This window comes from Rana temporaria, chromosome 4 (genome assembly GCF_905171775.1).
Source record: "Rana temporaria chromosome 4, aRanTem1.1, whole genome shotgun sequence".
Taxonomy (NCBI): domain Eukaryota; kingdom Metazoa; phylum Chordata; class Amphibia; order Anura; family Ranidae; genus Rana; species Rana temporaria.
The window spans coordinates 338,787,843-338,812,494 of NC_053492.1; the positions used below are offsets into that span (position 1 = coordinate 338,787,843).

Below are 24,652 nucleotides of genomic sequence, written 5' to 3' on the forward strand. Positions count from 1 at the left end.
AGACCCGAGCTGTCCAAGGTGTAGGACCAAGGAAGGGACATTCTGGCATATGGTTTGGGATTGCCCAAGACTCTGAACATACTGGGAGGGGGTGGCGGACAGGCTCAGTGACATAGGGGGAACTAGGGTCTCTTTTGACCCCTTGGTACTCCTCAGCCATTTAGGAGAGGTGGAGGGGGACAGATACACTAAGCTCTGGATTACATTTCGTTGTTCTATGCTAGGAGGGAGATAATGCTGCATTGGAAATCGGCCGCGCCCACCACCCTTAACTTCTGGAAAAAGGCGTGGATTCAGTGCTACCCCTTTATAAGCTCACGTATGAGAGTAGGCAGTGCCCTGCTAAATTCAACAAGGTCTGGTCGGCTTGGGTGGATGCGTGCGGGTGAGGGGATGGGGGACCGAGTGATGGATTCCCTCCCCCCCCGTTTGGCCTGGGGGTCAGTTGCCTTCCCCGCCGGGTGCCGCCCGACCCTGCCTGATGAGGATTGAATCTAATTGCGCAAACTTGTTATGTACCTGGGGGTTTCTCATGGGGCGAGCGAGTCTATATCCTACTGAATGTGAGGGCGGGCATTGGACGGGTTTATACTTGGAATTTACCGGTTTAGAAATGTTAGGAAGAAAGTTTTAGGGATTTGTGAAATGTTATAATCTGGAAATGAATATCTCAGACTAACACTGTAATTACAAATACTTGAGTTGTCGACTGCTGAATGTATTCTACTGCTGCTTTGTTAATAAAAAAATCTTTCTGTTAAAACAACTATTGGATAAAATGATAAGGAACCATATCCAGGAATTTGCAGACATAAAATGGTATCATTAATAGCAACCAACATGGATTTGTAAAAGATCATTCTTGCCAGACCAATCTATTACCATTCTAATGAGGAAGTGAACTGTAATCTGGATAAAGGAAGGCAGGTGGATGTAGTGTATCTAGAGTTTGCCAAAGCATTTGACACGATACCCCATAAATGCTTAGTTCACAAATTGAGGTCTGTTGGTGTTGACGATAGTGTATGTACCTGGATAGTAAACTAGTTTCAGGAGTATGTCCAGGGGTTGGTGATAAAAAGAATATCTCCTGAATGGTCTGCAGTTATAAGTGGGGTACTCTAGGGCTCTGTCCTGGTACCAATCCTGTTTACCGTGTTAATAAATGATATAGAGGTTGGGATAAATATTTAATTCTCAGCTTTTGCTGATTATACAAAGCTAAGCAGGACAATATCCTCACAGCAGGATATAGCAACTCTTCAGGAAGACCATGCTAAAATAGAGGGTTGGGCAAATGAGGTTCAATGTAGGGAAATGTAAAGTAATGCACTTGGGGGCTAAAAATATGGGTGAGAACCTCTGGGGGAATGGAGGATGGAAAAAGATCTTGGGGTCCTAGTTGATGACACTCGGCAATAGCATGCATTAAAAAGGGTATTTACTCAAGAGATAAAACTATAATTTTACACACCTTGAGTATGCCATTCAGTTCTGGTCTCCCAGTCATTTGAAGGGATGTTCTGTAACTGGAAAGAGTCCAGAGAAGAGCAGAAAAACCAGTAAGAGGGCTAAAGGATCTCGGTTATGGGGGATAATTACAAACATTACAATTGCAATCTATTTTTCTTTTATCGTCCATGGACGGACACAGCCTTCTCAAGTCTTGACAAGTGGGTTATGTTCCTGTTCACAGGAGAGAACTAGGCAGAACATGTTAGATAATTAAATGCATGTTACTTTAACAGAGTTGAACAGCCCCACCCAGGGGGCGGTCCCTCCGGACATAACCCTCTTCCCAGCAGCATGCAGCCTCAGTTTTTTTCTGCCTAGCAAAGTAGGACGTATGACTCCCTTTGGGCACAGCGCCCTAAGGAAATTTTTAGTTTTATTTTCTTTTTAATTTTATTTGAGAATCTTCTATCAACTGCCGGCTGAGTGACAGGCTGGAGATATATAGATCCTTGTAGTCTCCTCAGTCCGGCCAGCGAACGTAAGCACACAGTAGCTATGGGCTGGGTCTGCCCCAACATACCCCCATGACTCCTGAGGTGGCCGATGGGCTTTTGCTCCAGGGTCCACACATGACTGGGCTGTGGTGTTGTCTCACTCACAGTGGACCGGGCCGACAGCTACTCCAACGCAGTTGTATGCCTGTCAGGAATGCGTCAGGGGTCCTTGCATGGATGGGTAAGTACAGTCCTTCCTGCCTCGGCGGGTCGGTATGGCTGGGCATTCCTGGGGTTAGGGGGTCCTCCTATCCTCCCTTTCCCTGCTTTCTGTCATGTTTCCCTCTGCTGCTACTGGGGTGGACCTGTGGGGGGGCTCCTTTTCCCACCAGGGGACTGTGGGGTGTCTGGGCCCATATTTTTCTGTGGGGGTGTGCTTGCCTGAGGGAGGCCCCATTAGGCCTTCTCATCCACATTGCGACGTTTCGCCGCCATTTTTTGTGCTGTTTGCATTGGAAATTCCCATTGGTGGCCATTTGGTTGTGGTCGCGCTATGGCGCAGCTTGCTATTAGTCGGCCATTTTACTGTGGCCGTGCCCTGTTATCTCTAAGGCATCTGTCGGCCATTTTGTGAGTGGTTTTGGCCTCTGGTGCTGTCTTCTACACGGCGCGCAGCACATATCTCCTTACAGTTTTTTTTGTTTTTTTTACCTCACAGCTTTTTCCCCCACACACACGCTGTGTACAGAGGGCGGGCAGCGGCGCTGAACAGTCTCTTGCTGGGTTGGTGATTCCCCTGGGTAACCCCCCGGTCAGGAAGACTCCTCACTTGGGTCAGTACAGGACAGGGCACTTAGTGCGTTTATCAGTGCTGTGAGGGACTCCCTTAAGCTGGATAGTGCAGCTGAGGCATCCACTGAGTGCTCAGTCTTTTTTGGGTCCCACAAGTCAGACCACTCTGTGAAGGTTTTTCTTTGTGTCCTTTGACAAGTTCATTGATAAGGAATGGAAAAAGCCGCAGAAGTACCCTTTTGAGGACAGCCTTTTGAAAAAATGGACTTCTCCTCCGGTAGTTGACCCCCACGGTTGCCCGGTTAAATAAGGTGACCACTCCTATAGAACAGACCCCTGCCTTCAAGGACCATACTGATAGGAGGTCTGAGGCGCTGACCCGCTACATGTTTACCATACTTAGGTCTGCTTTGTACCTGCAACCTTGGTGTCTGACACTCACTGAATGGGCAAAGGTTTTGCACCAGACTATGGAGGAGCACCAACTCCCTCCTGAATTTTTTAGACTGGCTGACCAGTTGGTCCAGGGTCTTGTATATGTCTGTGATGCTACACTGGATGCAGCCTCCTTGATATCCAGAGCTTCTGGTTTAGCGGTGGTTTTGTGGCACCTGATTTGGCTGAAATGCTGGTCTGCTGACCAAGCTTCCAAAAAAGCCCTGGCAGATTTACCCTTCAACGGTGGCAGGCTTTTTGGTACCTCGCTGGACAACATTATCAATGATGTCACTGGGAGTAAGAGCGCTCTCCTCCCTCAGTTCACCAAGGGGTAGGAGCTGCGCCATAAGACGGGTCCTTTGTTTCTGACTCTGACGGTATTTTGTCAGTCAGGGCCCACGGGTGAACCCTCCCAGGCCAACAGGCTCAGCTGGGGGACAGAAATGTCCCTGGGTGCGTAAGGCGTACAAGCCGGCATCCAAACCCGCCACAGCATTGAAGTCTTGCCCCCACCCGACTCATGGGTGGGCGGACGGCTTTGCTGGTTCACCGCTCGGTGGACCTCCCTGCTCTCTGACCAGTGGGTCTGCGAGGTGCAAGATAGTTTCTTTCCTATCCACCAAACAGATTCTTTCCCTCAAGTCTTCCTCTTCTTCCGGCTCGTCGGTCTGCCCTACTAGGGGCAGTGCAGGACTTGCTAAGTTGCGGGGTAATTTTACCCGTTCCGCAGGATGAGAGGTTTTTAGGGTTTTTATTCAAATCTGTTTGTTTTTCCTGAAAAAAGGATGGGGTCCGTCCAATTTTGGACCTCAAAGCCCTAAATGTTCTGGATGGAATCCATTCGCTCAGTGGTGGCTGCCCTCCATCCAGGGGACTTTCTGGCATCCTTGGACATCAAGGACGCATACTTGCATGTTCCAATTTGCGCAAGTCACCAGAGGTTTCTGCGCTTTGCGATAGGGGAGGATCACTATCAGTTTGTGGCCCTTCCTTTTGAACTAGCGTCAGCACCAAGAGTTTTCACCAAGGTGCTTGCACCGATCCTAGCTTTGCTGAGACAGCGAGGCATTGCCATCGCGGGCTACTTAGATGATCTTCTTCTGAGAGCAGCTTCTGGCTCAGAATTGGAGGTGGATGTGTCTGTAGCCAGCCAGACCCTCTAAGAATTTGGGTGGGTGTTAAACATTCAGAAGTCGGTCCTGGTACCGACTCAGCTTTTGGAGTACCTAGGGTTGATTCTGGACTCCTCGTAAGCAGGAGTCTTTCTTCCCCTGGAAAAAATGCAGACTCTTCAGTCTGCGGTGAGGCTGTTGGCATCCCGCAAATGGTCGTCTCTCCGTTGTTTGCATGCGAGTCCTGGGTCTGATTGTAGCCTCCTTCGAGGCAGTACCGTATGCCCAGTTCCACACTCGTGTTTTGCAGAGGGAGATCCTGTCCAAATGGAACAAATCGCCATTGTCTCTGGATCATCCGATTCAGGTAAGCCAACTAGTCAGTCTCTCTGAATTGGTGGCTGAGATCCCTGGCTCTTCGGTCCGGGAAGTCGTTTCTTCCCTTCCAGTGGACGGTGTTTATGACGGACGCCAGCCTCAAGGGTTGGGGGGGAATCTGGGGGTCCAGTCGGCCCAGGGTCACTGGACTCTAGAAGAATCCCGTCTGCCGATCAATGTCCTGGAACTTCGGGCGATCAGGCTATGCCTCTCCTCCTGGTCGAGGAGGTTGCAAGGTCGCCCAATCAGGATTCAGCCGGACAATGCCACAGCGGTGCCTTATGTCAGCCATCAGGGGGGGAACACTGAGCTCGGCTGCAGCGTCCGAGGTCACTCACATACTAAGCTGGGCGGAAAGAAGTGTGCCGGCCGTTTACATTCCGGGCGTATAAAACTGGCAGGCAGACTACCTGAGTTGCCAGATGCTGGACCAGGGGGAATGGTCATTGCATCTGGAGGTGTTTCAACTCCTTTGCAGGAGGTGGGGCACACCAGACATGGATCTCCTGGCCTCTTGCCTCAACCACAAAGTGTCGAGGTTTGTGGCCAGGTCCAGAGATCCATGGCCAGACACGTCAGACGTGTTGGTGGCCCCGTGTGGTCCGTATCGGCTAATTTATGCCTTTCCCCCATTGAAGTTGTTCATCGGCTGCTCCGCAGAGTGGAGGCTGAGGGGATCCCGATGATTCCAACTCGCCCCAGACTGGCCTCGGCGTCCTTGGTACGCCGATCTCGTGCGCCTGGTGGCGGATGCACCCTGGCGGCTGCCAATGCGGGAGGACCTTCAGTCTCAAGGTCCCATACTTCATCCTGCTTTAGAGTCGCTGGCTTTAACGGCATGGCTATTGAAAGCCAGGTACTAAGGGACCGGGGTCTTTCCGACTCGGTCATTTCAACCATGCTGAGGGCATGGAAGTCTTTTTCAAGGAAGACCTACCATCGCACCCGGAAGGCTTACATCTTTAAGCGAAGAGATGGGGTGGCGTCCACAGACGTATTTGGTTTCCAGGGCCCTGCTGTTTTTACAGCGTGGCGTGGATCAGAAACTTGCCTTAAGCACCATTAAGGGACAGATTTCAGCCTTGGCTGTGTTCTTTCAGCGGCCTTTGCGGGCCATTCTCTGGTGGGTACCTTTGTGCAGGGGGTTTTCTCGTATACTTCCCCCTCTTAAACCACCTCTTCCTCCATGGGATCTGAATTTGGTGCTCTCGGTTCTTCAGGAACCTCACCTTGAAAACATCAGAGAGATTCCTCTCTTGACACTATCTCAGAAGGTGGCCTTTTTAGTGACCATAACTTCGTTCAGACATGTTTCTGAATTGGCGGCCTTGTCTTGCAAGTCGCCATACTTGGTCCTCCATAAGGATAAGGCGGTGTTGCAGACGCAACCTTCCTTTCTTCCGAAGGTGGTTTCGGCCTTTCACCATAACAATGACATTGTACTTCCATCCTTGTGTCCTTGGCCGGCGCATCCTAAGGAGGTTACGCGTCATACTTTGGACGTGGTACGTGCTTTGCGGGTGTACCTGTCTGCTACGGAGGTCTGACTCACTTTTTGTGTCAGTGTCTGGTCCACAAAATGGCCTGGCGGTCTCGTCGGCCACCATTTCTCGTGGATCAGGCAGACCGTCATACAGGCCTACGCTCTGGGGCAGGCGCCCACCTTTCCGGTCACGGGACATTCGACCAGGGCAATTGGTGCTTCCTGGGCTTTCCAACACCAGGCGCCTGTCTCACAGGTGTGTAAGGCTTCAGATGCTTCCTTCGACCGCAAGGTTTTGCAGGCGGCTGTTTAAAGCTGCACCTCCTCCGTTGAGGAGCTCTGCTTGTTTTGGGGTGAAGTTTGTTTTTACTGATACTGTTTCCACCCCTCGTTTTTTGACACTGCTTGGGGACGTCCCACTTGTCAAGACTTGAGAAGGCTGTGTCCGTCCATGGACTATAAGAGAAAATAGGATTTTTTGTACTCACCGTAAAATCCTTTTCTCTGTCGTCCATGGACGAACACAGCACCCACCCCTCCTTTTTAGGTTTGTACTGCTTGTTACGAACTGAGGCTGCATGCTGCAGGGAGGAGTGTTATGTCCGGAGGGACTGCCCCCTGGGTGGGGCTGTTCAACTCTGTTAAAGTAACATGTATTTAATTATCTAACATGTTCTGCCTAGTCCTCTCCTGTGAACAAGAACATAACCCACTTGTCAAGACTTGAGAAGGCTGTGTCCGTCCATGGACGACAGAGAAAAGGATTTTACGGCGAGTACAAAAATCCTATTTATTTATTTTTTTGTAGTGCATAGCTTGAAAACAATATGGTTGTCATATGCAACAGTAATCTTTTCCTGTACAGAATTTTTAATATGTAAGCCACTACTGTGCAATGGTTAAGTTTCTTGACTATTTTTTAATAACAATGAATATTTTTTTTGCAGTCTTGTGTCCTACTTAGGATTTTTCCATCTCCATTGAACGACCTCACTCGTGTTTTAGAAGATGCATTTTTCATGGACACCTCAATGTTAAATGACCCTATAGAGGATCTGCTTTCATCTGCATCCTGTATCAGTTTGTCGATTTGGTGTTTTGAGCATGTTGATATGATTAATCAGCTGTTACCATTGTCTGTGGTAGCAGAGTGTTCGGAGCTCCTATCATTGCTTTTGTGGAATACGTATAACTTGTCCCTTAGGTTGGATAAATTTGATGTGCGATTTATGAGATTAGGACAAATGTACAGTTTTAACTTGTTTTTATGCCTCTAGTTCTATTTTTACAGTACATGTAAGTAAAATTGTGCAATGACCCATTAATTTTAAGATGAGAACACAAAAGTTTCATATAGTTTTATCAAACTGCAGAAACAAGTTTCATACAGATATATAGTTTTATCTATCAGCTGATGATAAAATCGCACATTTCAGGAACATTTTCTCATTTAGTCTAGTTATAAAAGTGATCAAATACAAATTGCACTGATATATAAACAAGTTTTTTCTTAAAGGGTAAACATTTTTTTTAAACTTAACAAAATAAAACATATAGGGATAGATTCAGATAGAATTGCCTATCTTTAGGCGGGCGTAGCGTATCTCAGATACACTACGCCGCCGTTACTTAGTGAGGCAGGTACCGTATTCACAACGAACTTGCGTCCTAAGTTACGGCGACGTAGTGTAAATGGGCTGGCGTAAGCCCGCCTAATTCAAATTATCCAGGCAGTGGGCGTGTTGTATTATAATGAACCTTGACCCCACGTAATCGACGCTCCTAACGAACGGCACATGCGCCGTCCGTGAACGTATCCCAGTGCGCATGCTCGAAATCACGTCACAGTCCTATTCGCGCACGACTTACGCAAACGACGGAAAAATCAACGCTGTCCCGACGTCCATACTTAACATTGGCTACGCCTCATATAGCAAGGGTAACTTGACGCCGAAAAAAGCCTTACGTAAACGACTTAAATCAATGCGCCGGGCGGACGTACGTTTCTGAATCGGCTCATTTGCATATTCTACGCGTAAATCTACGGAAGAGCCCCTAGTGGCCAGTGTAAATATGCACCCTAAGATACGACGACGTAGGAGACTTACGCCGCTCGTATCTAGGCCAAATCTATGCGTAACTGATTCTATGAATCAGGCGCATAGATACGACCGCGCTCATTCGGACATACGACGGCGAATCTGAAGATACGCCATCGTATGTCCTTTATGAATCTAGCCCATAAGCACTACAAACTTATTTTAGCAAAAGTCCACTTTAGGAAACAATTCCACTTTGCTCCTTCTAGACAAAGCGACAAAATGCCCCCTTTTATCCTGTCCCTACCTTTCCCACAATACATTGTAGTCCTAATCATGTAAGCTCCTTCTTAGATTGTTGCATAGTCTGGGCCATCTAGTTCAACCAATACTTTGTGATGGAGCTTACATAGGGTCCAGTCTCTCCTCTTCCTAGGAAGAGGCACTGTGTTTTATACAAAGTACCCAGGCTTCCTAATTTCTGAGTACTTTGTTGCTGTGTGGGGGGACATTGACATGGAGAAAAGTATGAAATGGGTCCTGACTAAGTAAAGTTAGACTCTCTTTTTAAATGGAACATGTCGGGTTAGAGGGATGGATTTAAATTTTTTCAACAGGCATGTACTCTCTATCGGGACTACAGGGAGTTTCCCGGTGGGCCGATGGCTCAATTGGCCGGTTTTTAAGCAGTGTTTGGCCGTTAAAGACACCCCTGCCCATTGAAATGAATGGGCAGCGATTCCAAAGCACCTTGAAAGCGCTGCAAAACATGTTCTCGCGTGACCTTAAAAAAGCGACCCGCTAGCGTGCAAAAAGTGCAGCAAAAACACCGCGCTTTAGCGGCTGTTCTAGCAGCGTTTCAGTGTGAAAGGGGTCTAACAGTTTCTACTTTATAAATTGTATGATGTGCTATCGAACAGTATTCAGGCCAATATGTTGCACTTGTGCATGTTTCAAAGTTTGAGATTTGTGTATTTTTATTTATCATGTTAAGAGAAGACTCTTGAATGCACAGTGTTATTTTTACTCTTTAATAACTATAACTTTATTTTTAGAAGACTAATGTATTAACATTGATCAATAGTATGGGACGATGTGTATTTTATGCTATATTGTCATGCATTTTTCTACATTATACACATCTTATCCCCAGTATCATTTGTTATGTAAGGACATAGATATTAATTGCGTTGGTTCATATTGTTTACATTGACAACTTGTTTTCTCTTATAGATTTCTACTTTTAAATCTTTCATCTTTCTAATGAAGTACACTTTTATAGACCTAATTAACTGCATCCTAACAAGATTTGATTATTTCTTTTGTCTGTATTTCACAAGATAATGGCACAAGACAGCTAGATGCATACTTACAACTCCAAGTCCAAAGGCCTGCAACCATCTTCACATTCTTGGTCGAGTCTTATTTTTATTTTTTTAGGCTAAGTCTAGGGCAATCAGGGTAACAGTACAATTGTCAAAGTATACTTACCATGTATCACACATAATTTAATGGGAGTTCTTGCTGTTGGCAGGCTGCGATTCTGCTGTAATATAAAGGGAGGGGTAGGCAAGTCCAAGATTGACTGACATGTACTGTCATCTGCCTGTATTTTTTATCTTTTTGCCATAATTATTTTACAAAAGGTAACCTCTAAGCCTGGTAATAAAATGAAAATGTTTGTACACCCTAACATACAAATTTTACCTTATTTTCTCCCTTTTGGTCCGCCATACCATTGAAAAGATTTTATTAACCCCTTAGTGGTAGAAATGATAGTGCAAGGTGTTCTGTAGTTTACCAGGAGACAAATGGGCAGAGCTAAAACCATTTCATGTGATTTCAGATCAGAAAAGACACTGCTATGTAGTCCGCCAAAACAGAAATCGGGAACGGAGTGCATTTCTGTCAGATAAACAAGTACTTTTTTGTACTTGAAGGGTCTTTTAAAGGATAAAACATGGTTATTCATTCCATTCATGTGGTAAGGGAAAAAAATTCCACATCCAGTGCTCTCATGACATGGCTAAGCAGGAATAAAAATATTGTTTAATGATGCAGTAGGAGTTTCCACTTTGCTGTGAGGAGTGCGTGGTGGTCAAACAAAACACAATAAACGTAGTTCCTCAACTAGAGACTAGCTGTTCTGCCATTGCAAGAGAGATGGGTAAAATAAAGTAATTATATATAGTGGGGCAAAAAGTATTTAGTCAGCCACCAATTGTGCAAGTTCTCCTACTTAAAAAGATGAGAGAGGCCTGTAATTGTCATCATAGATATACCTCAACTACGAGAGACAAAATGTGGAAACAAATCCAGACAATCACATTGTTGGATTTGGAAATAATTTATTTGCAAATTATGGTGGAAAATAAGTATTTGGTCAATATCAAAAGTTCATCTCAATACTTTGTTATATATCCTTTGTTGGCAATGACAGAGGTCAAACATTTTCTGTAAGCCTTCACAAGGTTGTCGCACACTGTTGCTGGTATGTTGGCCCATTCCTCCATGCAGATCTCCTCTAGAGCAGTGATGTTTTGGGGCGGTTTCTGGGCAACACGGACTTTCAACTCCCTCCAAAGGTTTTCTATGGGGTTAAGATCTGGAGAGTGGCTAGGCCACTCCAGGACCTTGAAATGCTTCTTATAAAGCAACTCCTTTGTTGCCCGGGCGGTGTGTTTGGGATCATTGTCATGCTGAAAGACCCAGCCACGTTTCATCTTCAATGCCCTTGCTGATGGGAGGAAGTTTGCAATCATAATCTCACGATACATGACCCCATTCATTCTTTCATGTACATAGATCAGTCGTCCTGTTCCCTTTACAGAGAAACAGCCCCAAAGCATGACGTTGCCACCCCCATGCTTCACAGTAGGTATGGTGTTTTTTGGTTGCAACTCAGCATTCTCTCTCCTCCAAACACAACAAGTTGTGTTTCTACCAAACAGTTCTACTTTGGTTTCATCTTACCATATGACATTCTCCCAATCCTCTTCTGGATCATCCAAATGCTCTCTAGCAAACATCGGACGGGCCTGGACATGTACTGGCTTAAGCAGGGGGACACGTCTGTCACTGCAGGATCTGAGTCCTTGGCGGCGTAGTGTGTTACTGATGGTAGCCTTCGTTACGTTGGTCCCAGCTCTCAGCAGGTCATTTACTGGGTCTCCCAATGTGGTTCTGCGATTTTTGCTCGCCGTTCTTGTGATCATTTTGACCCCACGGGTGAGATCTTGCGTGCAGCCCCAGATCGAGGGAGATTATCAGTGGTTTTGTATGTCTTCCATGTTCTAATTATTGCTCCCACAGTTGATTTCTTCACACCAAGCTGCTTGCCTAATGCAGATTCAGTCTTCCCAGCCTGGTGCAGGACTACAATTTTGTTTCTGTTGTCCTTCGACAGCTCTTTGGTCTTGACCATAGTGGAGTTTGGAGGTTGTGGACAGGTGTCTTTTATACTAATAACAAGTTCAAACAGGTGCCATTAATACAGGTAATGAGTGGAGGACAGAGGAGCCTCTTAAAGAAGAAGCTACAGGTCTGTGAGGGCCAGAAATCTTGTTTGTAGGTGACCAAATACTTATTTTCCACCATATTTGCAAATAAATTCTTTCCAAATCAGACAATGTGATTGTCTGGATTTATTTCCAAATTTTGTCTCATAGTTGAGGTATACCTATGATGACAAATACAGGCCTCTCATCTTTTTAAGTGGGATAACTTGCACAATTGGTGGCTGACTAAATACTTTTTTGCCCCAATCTCTCTCTTGGTCTTCACTATAGTGGAGTTTGGAGTGCAACTGTTTGAAGTTGTGGACAGGTGTCTTTTTATACTGATAAGTTCAAGCAGATGCCCTTTAATACAGGTAATGAGTGGAGGACAGAGCAGCCTCTTAAAGAAGAAGATACTGGCCTGTGAAAGCCAGAAAATTTGTTTGTAGGTGACCAAATACTTATTTTGCACCATAATTTGCAAATAAATTCTTTCCAAATCAGACAATGTGATTGTCTGGATTTGTTTCCACATTTTGTCTCTCATATTGAGGTATACCTATGATGACAATTACAGGCCTCTCTCATCTTTTTAAGTAGGAGAACTTGCACAATTGGTGGCTGACTAAATACTTTTTTGCCACACTGGATGTGTGATGGTTACAAAAGTCAGATCCAGATTTAGAAGGCAGTAGAATGTTTTGATGCTTTAAATCCATTCTGCAGCCAAGCATGTTTATCAGTACAATTGGGGGAGGATTTGTTGCTTGCACTGCTTACTAGTAAGACAACAGTGCTGAGCAGAACAGGTTTTTCCAGCATCTTCTGTCAATGTTCCGACTGACAGCCATGACTAAGCACTGACTGCCAGTGCGAAACGCTTCGGCCATACTGTATGTTGTTGTTTTGCAGTGACTGTATGTACAGTTGAAAAATAAAAAGACATCTCTTTTTTAAGTGATTTTGGAGAGCGGCTGTCGAGTCTTTGTCCTTTCCATTGTTGCAATGTTCCGACTGAGAACTGTCAGCTGCTGAGTGTTTACCTGCCACTGTGGACATGAGATGGTCACCCGTCCCAGCCAACAGTCATTTGATGTTTATATCCTGAGTAATTCTAACCAATTCTTGCACATTGGAGACATACAGTATTACCCTGAATATAAGAGCATACATTTACAGAAAACATAGCACTGTGGAAATGTTAAGCAGTTCTTCCACTACCAACTAAGCAGGGCTAAATTGTTTGGATTTTTTTTCAGTTATGTAATTGTCCAACATTTTTATACTTCCAGGAAATTTGACTCAATAGTTTTATTATTCAGTCATTAGCAGTTGTTACAATAAACTTAACATTTAAATGATATACATACACAATTGATCCCATTATGAATTTAATGTTTAAAAACAGAATTAATACTAATATAAAAGTAAACTTTGCACAGCACTTTGATAAGAATACAAGGGAACATAATTGTTTAACAGTGTGTTTAAACTATGCAGTACATGGTTATGTAATTTCAGCTAAAGGGAATATTTAGTAATTGTATGTTGCTTGGTTACTTATTTATTTACAGTTGCACGTATACTTTGCATATGAAATGTGCTTAAAGCTGAATGAAACATAGTTCACACGTTTTAGTTGTACCATGGAAACTCTGCTCTAATTTTCTTTCCTTTTTAGTACTTTCACAAAATATTTACTTTTTAATTTGATTTTTTTTTTTTTTAATCAGCAATTCTTATTTTATCAGTTTCCTAAGCATGCTTTGTTAAAACATTATTTGATGGCAATGTTTTTTCTTCCAAGAGTATTTTCTTAAGCTTTACTCCCTGTGAAGTCACTACCCTGAAACCACTGTGTGGTTTGGAGCTTCCATTAGTGACTTTTAATATAGGTGCCTGTGCTTAATGGCAGATTATTTTTTAATTGCAAGGTTGCTAATGATTGTGAGGAAGCCAGATGTGATATGCTCCACAGTTTTTACATAAGATAATAAAAAAATGTACATTGTCTTCAAGTGTTAATTACCCATTCAATATGTGTACAAAATATTTTAAAGCTGCTGCCATTTTTCATTCACCAATTGTTTCCATTTAGTATAAATGTTAATTTCATTAGTATGTTGCAAAGTTTTTGTTTTTAATTCTGTATGTAGGTTTTTTGTGGCCTTTTTTTTGTTTTATTCATCATGGAGCAAAAAGCAAGTCCAAAATAAATATTGATTTACATCTAAAACGGTGTGTATTTTTTCCTTTTAATGCTTGTAATTTATGGTATGCTTGCTGGCTATATGTGTTGTATACATTACCTAACCCTTTAGAACTCAACAGAACTTGTAATGTTTACAACAAATTTAGTTAACTCTAAAAATGCTAATTGGTAGTCTATAGCCTTCTTGTACAGGCATTTTCCTGACTGAGAGCTGTTCAAAAATGTTGGGGCCTGTCAGTCTACAGTTAACTTTTGCTCTTTTAAAGTTTTAGTACAATAGCAATTTATGTTGGCAACATATTCTTTGCAATAATTTCCAGAGAGCATTGAACTATTCACAGAATTCCCTGACTTAAAAGGACATTGCACATTTATGTCCCTTCCATCGTATAAAGGAAACCAAATCATACTGAGACTACCCACACAAAAAGGGGGGGGGGCAGGCAAACTTCATGTAGCTAGTTTGGCTAATGTTACATTGCACATTTTAATTTCTTGCCACTGAGAATTTTAACTTCCCGACTCATACTGGCACTTTCCAACTGTTAGAATGGCAGGCTAGATGTAAAGAGTAATACAACAGTCACAGGAGCAGCTGCATATGTTGTCGGTACAGTAAAACCTTGGTTTGCGAGCATAATTCATTCCAGAAACATGTTTGTAATCCAAAGCACTTGTATATCAAAGCATTTTGTTTTACAGGGTATAAAAGAGAAGAGAGGTGCCTTTAGAGGCACTTAGGTGTAGCAATAAGTTGCTAAATGTTGTACCTTCATTAAATGTAACCATATTGCTACACTTAGCGGCTCCTCTTCTTTTTTTTATACTCGGTTGTGACATGACGCTACTCTTATATCAAGACATCGCTTGTATATCAAGGCAAACTTTATTAAAACATTTTGCTTGTCTTGCAAAACGCTCTCAAACCAAGTTACTCTCAAACCAAGGTTTTACTGTATTTGCATGATCCACACTTGTATGTGCCTGTTTTTAAACAAAGCTGACCCCGTTTACATTTCATATAGTGGCTCTTTACGAAGTTATTTAATTGACACAACACATTTATATACAAATTCAGGGGCTTCCATGGTGTAACCCAAAACTTTTGTTTTTGCGTTGAGCAAATGGCAGTATTTTATGATTTTACTTAACTGGTTATGTCGTCTCATGTATGAGACGTGGAATCCTTTGGGATTTGTGCTTACAAGTAACAGATTCTCTAGATCATGGGTCTTTAAACTACGGCCCTCCAGTTGTTCAGGAACTACAAGTACCGTCATGCCTGTAAATGTCAGTGTGTTACAATGCCTCATGGGATGTGTAGTTCTACAACAGCTGGAGGGCCGTAGTTTGAGGATCCCTGCCCTAGATCTTAGTTTGGCTCTGACTATATCCCCTTTGCAGCAGCCATTCTCTTTGAAAATCCACCATATCTGAGCAGTTGCATCATCGACACCAGTATTGGCTTTATGGTATGCTTCAGACTAAAGGCGTCAAATGCACATTGCTTGCATGTAACAGTGTTAACTGCTGTCTGTTTCCTAAAGACTGTACTAGCAAGGGGGGCCATCTACATTTTGAAGATGTGTACATCCAAAAAAAGATCTGCAGGAATCAAAGGTCACGTGGTTCAATAATTCCACAAATGCATCCAGTTGTTTCTGGTTGCCATCCTACAACATAAAGACATTGTCAATGTACCTGTACCATGCAGCACGGATTCATCACAAAAATAAATAAATCTGTTCTTCCAATCCCTTAGGTAAAGAATGGCATAGGACAGTGCACTGCATGCACATGGAGGAAGTGGGAGCCACCAAATACATTATCTGCTAAAATTATACTAAAGTCAAAACAAAATGTATATTTCTATTGCTATTGACCTAACCAACAGACATTTTTAAACTACCTCCAATCCTTTCCTTTGTGGTAATATCCTTTATAATGCTTTGATATCCAAAGCCACAAGCCATGTCCCAGTAGGGACATATTCGTCTTCAGTAATTTGTGATAAGAACACAGTAAGCCTTGTAATGACACTCAAGGTATGTATTAGTGAGCTTACTTTCATTTCTGTCAGGCACCCCTGCCTGTCTCAACTGGTCTGCCCAGCAGATGCTCGGTGCTTTTTATGGGTATTGTGCAATGCATAGTATTTTAGGGTAATCTAATTTTGAAAACACCCATTTTTTTATTTATTTTTTGTCTTAATATACCTTTACAATAATATTAAGATATTCATTACTAAATGCATTAGTAACGAGTATTAGTTTATACTGTTTTCTATTTTCTTTTTGACCCCAGATCTCATAGAGCTAGCCAAAAATCACCTGGCCCAGATGGGCTCCCAATAGAAATATATAAACGGTACGGCAAAATATTGCTTCCAGAATTGTTGAAGACATTGGAGTGGGCCTTCCCACCTCAATGACGGAAGCGGCTGTCATTGTAATTCATAAAGAGGGAAAAGACCAATTGGATCCTTCTTCTTATCGACCAATCTCACTACTTTGTACCAATGTAAAAATCCTAGCTAAAGTGCTGGCAACTTGCCTAAATGGGTGTATCAATTACCTTATCCATCCCGACCAGTCGGGTTTCATTCATAGTTACATAGTTAGGTTGAAAAAAGGCACAAGTACATCCAGTTCAAACAGGTCAACAAGTATCAATATTAGAAGGGTCTTCCTAAACATGCAGATTTCAACGGATAATGAGGGCCCCAGAGCTGTGCTGGTCCTTGATAGCCTTGAGTGGGTATATCTGTGGAAGGTTCTAGAGAGCTTTGGACCCTCTTATTAGGTGGGTCAAATTACTATACAGGGAGCCAAGAGCAAAAATAAAAATAAAATATAAGTTGTCAAATGTTTAATCTGGAGAGAGGGACGAGACAGGACTGTCCCTTCTCCCCCCTCTTGTTTGCCCTCAATATGGAGCCATTGGCAATTATGACCAGATCGGGGAAAGGCATACAGGGGTTTAGAAGGAAGCTGGAGGAGGACAGGATAGCATTATTTGCAGATGAGGTCCTGTTTTTTTTAGGCGATGTTGAAGCCTCGTTGGCTACAGTGATCCAAATGGTTACATAGTTAGTTAGTCAGGTTGAAAAAAGACACAAGTCCATCCAGTTCAACCATAAAAAAACAAAATAAAAAACACAGTACAATCCTATACACCCAACTCCATACCCACAGTTGGGGAGTTTGCACAATTTTCAGGCCTGGCTATCAATTGGGGAAAATCGGCTTTGTTACCAATAGACCCACTCGGTGACCAGATACCACTCGGAGTCTCCCAGTTAAAAGTGGTTACAAAACTAAAATACCTGGGGGTCTGGATTACAAGAGATATAAAGGATTTTGTCAATAATAATATAGCCCCACTACTACTTAAATTGAAACAAAAAAGAGACATTTAGAACCATCTTCTTCTGTCTGTAGCAGGGCGGTGTACATGGATGAGCATGACAGTATGTATCCCACTAGCTCAAGCAGCAGGGATAAGGATGTCACCTAATAGGATGTCACATTCAATAAACACATTGCCATTACACTCTAAATGTGTGTTTTGCTCACCATTTGAAAGGTTTATCTGCTCTGTCAATGAGAAGCTGCCTAGCAAAACCAGATGAAACAGCCCATTTTCTGAATTTTCAGATGCACATGACAGTATGTATCCCACTGGCTCAAGCAGCCAGGGATAAGCATGACCCATAATAGGATGTCACATTCAATAAACACATTGCCAATACACTCTAAAGGAGTAGTTTATGCTCACACTTTTAAAGGGTTATCTTCTCTGGCAATGAGAAGCTGCCTAACCATACAAGGTGAAGCAGCCCAATTTCCGGATGGACATGACGGCATACATTCTGCTTTGTTCAAGCAACCAAGGATAAAGATGACGACACCTAACAGGTTGTCACTTTCATTAAGCCTGTAGTCAATACAAACTACTTTTTTCTGAAGTCGGATTCTGTATTAACAGATCCGACGTTGGCATGCGACTTGTGCATAAAGGGGAACTCCACGCTAATAAAATAAAAAACAGCATGGGTTCCCCCTTCATGAGCATACCAGGCCCTTCGGTTTGGTATGGGTTTTAAGGAGAACCCCACGCCGAAAAAACGGCATGGGGTCCCCCCCCCGGAATCCATACCAGACCCTTTTCCGAGAACCAGCCTGGCCGGTCAGGAAAGGGGGTGGGGACGAGCGAGTGCCCCCCTCTTGAGCTGTACCAGGCCGCATGCCCTCAACATGGGGGGGTGGGTGCCCCCCACCATATGTGAATGAGTATGGGGTACATCGTACCCCTACTCATTCACCTGGAGGGAAAAAGTGTCAATAAAAAAAACTCACTAGACAGGTTTTTAAAGTAATTTATTAGGCAGCTCCGGGGGTCTCTTCCGACTTCTCCGGCCTCTTCTCCCACTCTCCGGCGTCTTCTCCCCGCTCTCCAGTTCTACTCCCGCTCTCCGATGCCTTTTGCCTTCTGCTGGGCTCCTCTATCTTCTACCAGCTCTTTTGCTAGCGTTGGCCTGGTCTTCTCCGTTGTCTTCTTTCCTCTTCTCTTCTTCCGATGTTGACGCGACGCAACGCTCTCTCCCACTACGCAGTACGCAGCGACTTATATAGGCATGGGGCGGGGTCACAGTTCCAGCATGCCTCGGGTGGTGACGTCATAAGGGGGGAGGGGTCACAGGATGACATCACCCGGTGACCCCGCCACATGCCTATATAAGTCATTGGGCACCGTGCACGTGGCATTACAGCGGGAGAGAACGTTGCGTCAACATCGGGAAAAGAGAAGAGGGAAGAAGACGATGGAGAAGACCGGGCCAACGCTAGCAAAAGAGCTGGTATAAGATAGCGGAGGAGCCCAGCAGAAGGCACCGGAGAGCGGGAGAAGAACCGGAGAGTGGGAGAAGAGACCGGAGAAGTCGGAAGAGACCCCGAAGTCAGAAGAAGACCCTTGTACTCATCAACATGGGGGCAAGATGCTTTGGCATGGGGGGCGCAGGGCCCCCATTTCCCAAAGCACACACATCCCCATGTTGAGGGCATGCGGTCTGGTACGGCTCAGGAGGGGGATGCCCGCTCGTCCCCACCCCCTTTCCTGACCGGCCAGGCTGGTGCTCAGGTAAGGGTCTGGTATGGATTTTGGGGGGACCCAAGCCGTATTTTTGCAGTGGGGTTCCCCTTAAAATCCATACCAGACCGAAGGGCCCGGAATGCTCATTTAAAAAAAAATTGGCGTGTAGTTTCCCCTAATTATTGGGGGATCAAAAACGCGTCCCTGCTCATTAAAGTCGTACTTCAAGTTGTGGGGCAAAGTCGTATGACTGTCTTGTCAAAATCGCGCGACTTTGGAGTAGCACAAGTCTGAAAGGGGCCTAAGGCCTCTTTCACACTTGTACAACTTATCCCACAATTTGTGATGGCAAACTAGCACGACAAGTCGTTTCCCATGATTTCCAATGACAACCATTTATATTAGTACAACTTCAAAGTAGTCCCTGCACTACTTTGGTCCGATTTTGATGCCACTTACACAGGCATTCCCTAAGGCCCCATTCACACCTGAGCATAGTGTTTTCAGGCAGAAAGTCGCACGATTTTGCCACAATTTTTACCCGTTTTTCCTGCGATTTTGTACAAGTCAAAAGATCACCAATGTAAAAAGCAGAAAAACACCCAAATCTGCCTTAAAAAAATGTTCCAGAACTTGTTTGAGCTTCAGGCATTTTGGAACAGAGATGTGAACCATCTCCATAGAGAATAATTGATTTTTTTCTCCTCGAACGTTTTGTAGCCTGAAGCTTCACGCTACAATACGCTCAGGGGCGTGTCTGAGCTCCCCAGGACCGGCGCTATAATCCTGATTTTACAGAGTGCAGAACCACAAAAAACGACCCTCCTGTGCCCCTCCAGGCCATGAAGCCGGACATCGGGCACAAGGCCACAGCCGCGGCCTCGCCTTAAACTCCTGCCCGGATGGAGAACCAGGCCGAAGACCCCGAACGGCTGCCTTCTACGTGGCTGTTTTTAAAGCGGTCATGCAGGCCATAACTACCCTGACTGATAAAGTGGACCACATACAGGCCAATGTGGAGTTCATTAGGAAGGACTTGTGATGCATTTTGTGGCTGAATGACTGAGGTAGAGCAAAGGGTCTTCTCATGGGGCTGACCTTCATACACTTAAGACCAGGGTTAAGTGCTAGAGTCCCGCGCAGAAGACGCAGAAAATCGCAACAGAAGAAATAAACTTGCGTATTCTGGAGCTCCCTTAGGGGGCTAATGGCGCAGACCCCATTGCGTTGCTGAACGCTTGTTGCAACAATTACGACCCCTCAGCATGTTTTTCTCAATCTTTTTACTGTAAGAGGGCCCATTTGCATACCCTCCACTAGGGAGCCCCAGGGAGCACCACCTTGCACTTTTATCTTTAAAGTGCTTTACTTCCGGGATAGAGATACGGTGATGAAGGAAGCTAGAGCTCAAGGTGAACTCCGCTTTGTAAACGCCAAGCTCCTAATCTTCCCAGATTATTCGCTTGAAACCCAGAAACAGTGTAAATCCTATGATGCAGTAAGAGCCAGGCTTCGCTCCAAACATATCAAGTATAGTATATTGTTCCCGGACAGATTGAGGGTAGAGGACAGAAAATCTGTTTGGTTTTTCACATCCCCAGAGGAGGCCTCCATGTGGATCGACACGCTACCGCGCAGATAAGTAATCAACATGGTTGCCTGTTCATACAGGCCAATTTCACCTGCTGCCTTATGTGTCTTCTTTCTACACACTGACCTGTGTCTACCTTCTGGGTCCTGATACTTCCCATGTGTTACTGTACTCCCAATTTCATGACCCTGGAGACCAGGAGGCTATACTTCACACTGTCCCCTGAAGCCTAACTGCTGGAAGAATCCCTACGAGACTGTATCCTGTTCTTTCTCCCTCTTCCCTTCTTTTCATCTGAGACCCAGGCCTTTGGTTTGACAACACATACACCGTTATTGTTTAAGTTGTATCCCCGACACCGCTGGGAGACTGCACCCACATTTCTTATTTTAATGTTTTGTTATCTCATTGTACTTTCAATGTTTTAGATACGTGACATGGGATGCTTGGGTCATGGTCCTGATTATGTGATAGTCCGGGTTTCGGCTTCTGGCCTAGTAGTGTATTCCAGCTTAATCTACCGCCGCAGGTGAATATGAGTGCTATATAATTTGGCTCTGGAGCTGGGACCCAGACAGGAGATATGTCATATTGCATGTTGTGATAGATAGGCTGGAGATAGTGGAGGTGGGTCTTTACTTACCCCCCCGGCCTCCATGAGACTACTCAACCAACTTATATCCAAGATTGCTGTATTTGCTACGGACCTGCTCTCATGAGTGGATGCCTCCAACATGACTGATGTGTGGAGTGGCGTTATCCTCACCACAAGCCTACACATGTCACTCAGCCTCCTACAAAACATTCTCACGCATAGACCAGGCCTATACGGGGGTCTGTCCTCCCTAGGATTCGGACATCTCCATCCTTCCCCGGGGGTTTTATCGGACCATGCTCCTTTGGCGTTGAAGCTGAACATGTCCACCGCACTGGGGGAGGGAGACTGTCCAGATTCTGGCTGTCTGACTCCAGGATCTCTGAGCCATACAGATCCGAGGTGATACAATACTGGCGGGACCTTGACTGTTCTATACCCCTGACCACATCATATCGCTAATGCGTCGGGATTTCACCTCCCAATGGTTACCCCCCTTAAACTGGACCTTAGAATTGAAATACCTAGGGGTACTGATTAGAGCGCCTCTGTCCTTATACGTAGAATTAAATCTCATACTGAAGACCTTTTCTCAGAAATGCACAGCCTGGAAATCTCTCCCTCTTTCACTAGAGTGGGTAGGGTGAACTTGGTTAAGATGATTTATCTACCTAAATTCCTATACTTTTTTTGCAACTCCCTGCTGATCCCCCTGGCCTCATTTTTTTCCAAACTGAATGGTATCATATCATCCTTTTGTACTGAATGGCAGCCCCCCCACGTTTAGCCATTTCCACTTTACAACTCCCCATTGCTCAAGGAGGCCTATCCCTACCGGACTTTTAGGTGTATTTTTGGATGGCGGTTCTGGTAACAGTCAGGTGGTGGTTCTCTCAGCTCAAAGACAACCCAGCGGTAACCATCGAAGTGGCGATTATGGATCGTACTCCTCCCTCAGCAATCTGGTGTTCAGGGGACCAAGATCTCACCCCGGCCTTACAGAACTTATGCGTACAACAATCTCAGTGTGGTGCAGGGTTAGAACATGAAATAGCTCTCCCGGGACATACTCCCCCCCCCACCTCCCCCTCTGGGGTAATCCTAATCTCCCACACCTGAACAAAGTCCCAAACCTTGGTCACTGCTTCCTGCAACACCCGGTTGTTGCGGCTGAGGAAATCCACTGTGCTCTGTACTGCCGGAACTGGAGATTCTGGAAGAAAGTCAAGTAAAAATGTAAATGGAAATTAGGCAAATAAGGGGATTGCCCAGTGGCAGAATAGTTGGCATTATTATAGGCGAACTCTGCTAAGGGCAGTAGGGACACCCAATCATCTTGTGAAAAGGACATACAACATACAAGAGTCTCTGATTTGTCCTCTCAGTTTCCCCGTTGGTTTGGGGGTGATAGGCTGAGGACAAAGCAAGTTCAATTTTCAAAGTCTCACACAGAGCTCTCCAAAAACGTGAAGTAAATTGGACACGATGTTTGAAGGGACTCCATGTAATCTGATAATTTCCTTGATGAATACACGGGCAGCCTCAGCAGCGGATGGGGTGCCCTTTAGTGGTAGGAAATGGGCCATTTTAGACAGGCGGTCTACGACCACAAAGATTGCTGTACATTCCTCAGAACATGGAAGCTCCACTATAAAATCCATAGCAATCATTTTCCATGGCCTATCAGGTACAGGTAGGGGTTTCAGCAGTCCCCAGGCTCGGTTCCTTGTTGTTTTGTTTTGGTTACAGACAGGGCATGCACTGACGTATGATTTGCAGAACTCCTCCAGACCCGGCCACCAGAATGTACACCGTACCAGTTCAAGAGTCTTGCGAACTCCATAGTGTCCTGCCAGCGGGTGGTCGTGGAGAAGCTTTAGTACTTCAACCCAAGTGCTTCCCGGAACAAAAATTCTGAATAACCCATCTCTGGATGTCAAGGTGGCACCAGAGTGTTTAGAAGAGTCCGTGGATGTTTCCCTAATTTGAGAGAGCAGATCTGTCTGTAGGAGTATAAAATTACCTGCTGGTAAGATGGCATCGAGAACAGATAAATCCTTGGGGTTGTCGTGCAGACGTGAGAGTGCATCTGACTTGAAGTTTTTTGAGCCTGGCTGGTAGGTGATGTGAAAGCAGGAGCGTGAGAAAAATAGGGCCCAGCAGGCCTGCCAAGGTTTCACCTGTTTAGCGTATCTTAAATATTCCAAGTTCTTGTGATCGGTATAAATTAATACTGGATGGGCAGCGCCCTCCAACAGGTACCTCCATTTCTCCAAGGCGGCTTTGATGGTAAGTAGCTCCCGATCACCAACATCATAATTTCTCTCCACAGGGGAGAGTTTCCGGGAGAAAAAAACCCACAGGGTGCATTAAGTCCTTGCTTCCTTGGTGTTGAGAGATGACAGCCCCAACTGCTACTTCGAATGCATCCACTTAAAGTATGTAAGGCAGAGCACAGGATCAGGATGGCTGAGAATTGGAACTGATGTAAAAAGTCCTTTAAGTGTATCAAAGGCTTTTTGGGCCTCAGGGTTCCAATGGAAACGTGAGTTCTGCTTGGTTAATTGCGTAATGGGTGTGATTATTGCGGAAAATCCCTTGATGACTCTCCTATAGAAATTTGAAAACCCCACAAAACGTTGCACTCCTTTTTATCCAAGGGTACTGGCCAGTCCAGTATAGCAGATACCTTTTGGGGATCCATCTTGATGGATGTAGGGGAGATTACCAAGGCCAGGAATTGAATGGTTTGCTGCTCGCATCTCTCCGCCTTGGCATACAGTCCGTGTTGGCGGAGGCGACTTGGTACCCTGCGGACATGTTCCCCGATGTCTGTCAAATGACCCGGAAAAGACTAGAATGTCATCTACAGATAGATAGACAATGACAAAGATGTCAAAGTCTCTGAACACATCATTGATAAAGTGCTGAAAAGTGGCAGGGGCGTTGCACAGCCCGAAGGACATAACCAAATATTCGTAGTGGTCGAACCGGGTACGAAATGCTGTCTTCCACTCATCCCTGGCCCAAATGCGGACCAGATTGTAGGCCCCCCTCAGATCCAACTTGGTGAAGATGACAGCAGACCTTAATTTTGGACGAGTTCAGGTATCAGGGGTAGCAGATAAGGGTTCTTGACTGTGATGTTGTTTAGCTCACGGTAGTCCACACATTGGCGAAGGGTCTGATCCTTTTTGGTGACAAAGAATTTTCTGGCGCCCGCTGGTGAGGTAGATGAACCCCTTGCCCAGATTTTCGTCAACATATACCTTCAGAGCCTCTTGTTCCTTTTCTGATAACGGGAAGATGCGCCCAAAGGGAATCTCGGCCCCAGGGTGAAGCTTGATCGGGCAGTCATAGGAGCGGTGAAGCGGAAGGGAGTCGGCACCCCGTTTTACTAAAGACATCAATGAATTCATGGTAAGGTCTTGGGACAGACTGAAGCAGATTCAGGTCAGAACAGAGTAGCAGACGG

At 44.9% G+C, this 24,652-nt stretch overlaps 1 protein-coding gene across 3 annotated transcripts in view; it reads left to right on the top strand.

Annotated features, from left to right (window-relative positions):
* Window positions 1-24,652, top strand: part of FEZ2 (fasciculation and elongation protein zeta 2) — a 203,565-nt gene that overhangs the window by 176,558 nt on the left and 2,355 nt on the right. The window contains exon 9 of one of the 3 annotated variants that reach the window (XM_040350754.1): window positions 7,100-7,742. The exons of the other annotated variants lie outside the window; for them this stretch is intronic. Coding sequence (XP_040206688.1) covers window positions 7,100-7,116 — 17 coding nt within the window. The 3' untranslated portion in view covers window positions 7,117-7,742. Of the gene's footprint in view, window positions 1-7,099; window positions 7,743-24,652 lie in introns of those variants that run through there. 3 annotated transcript variants of the gene reach the window in all.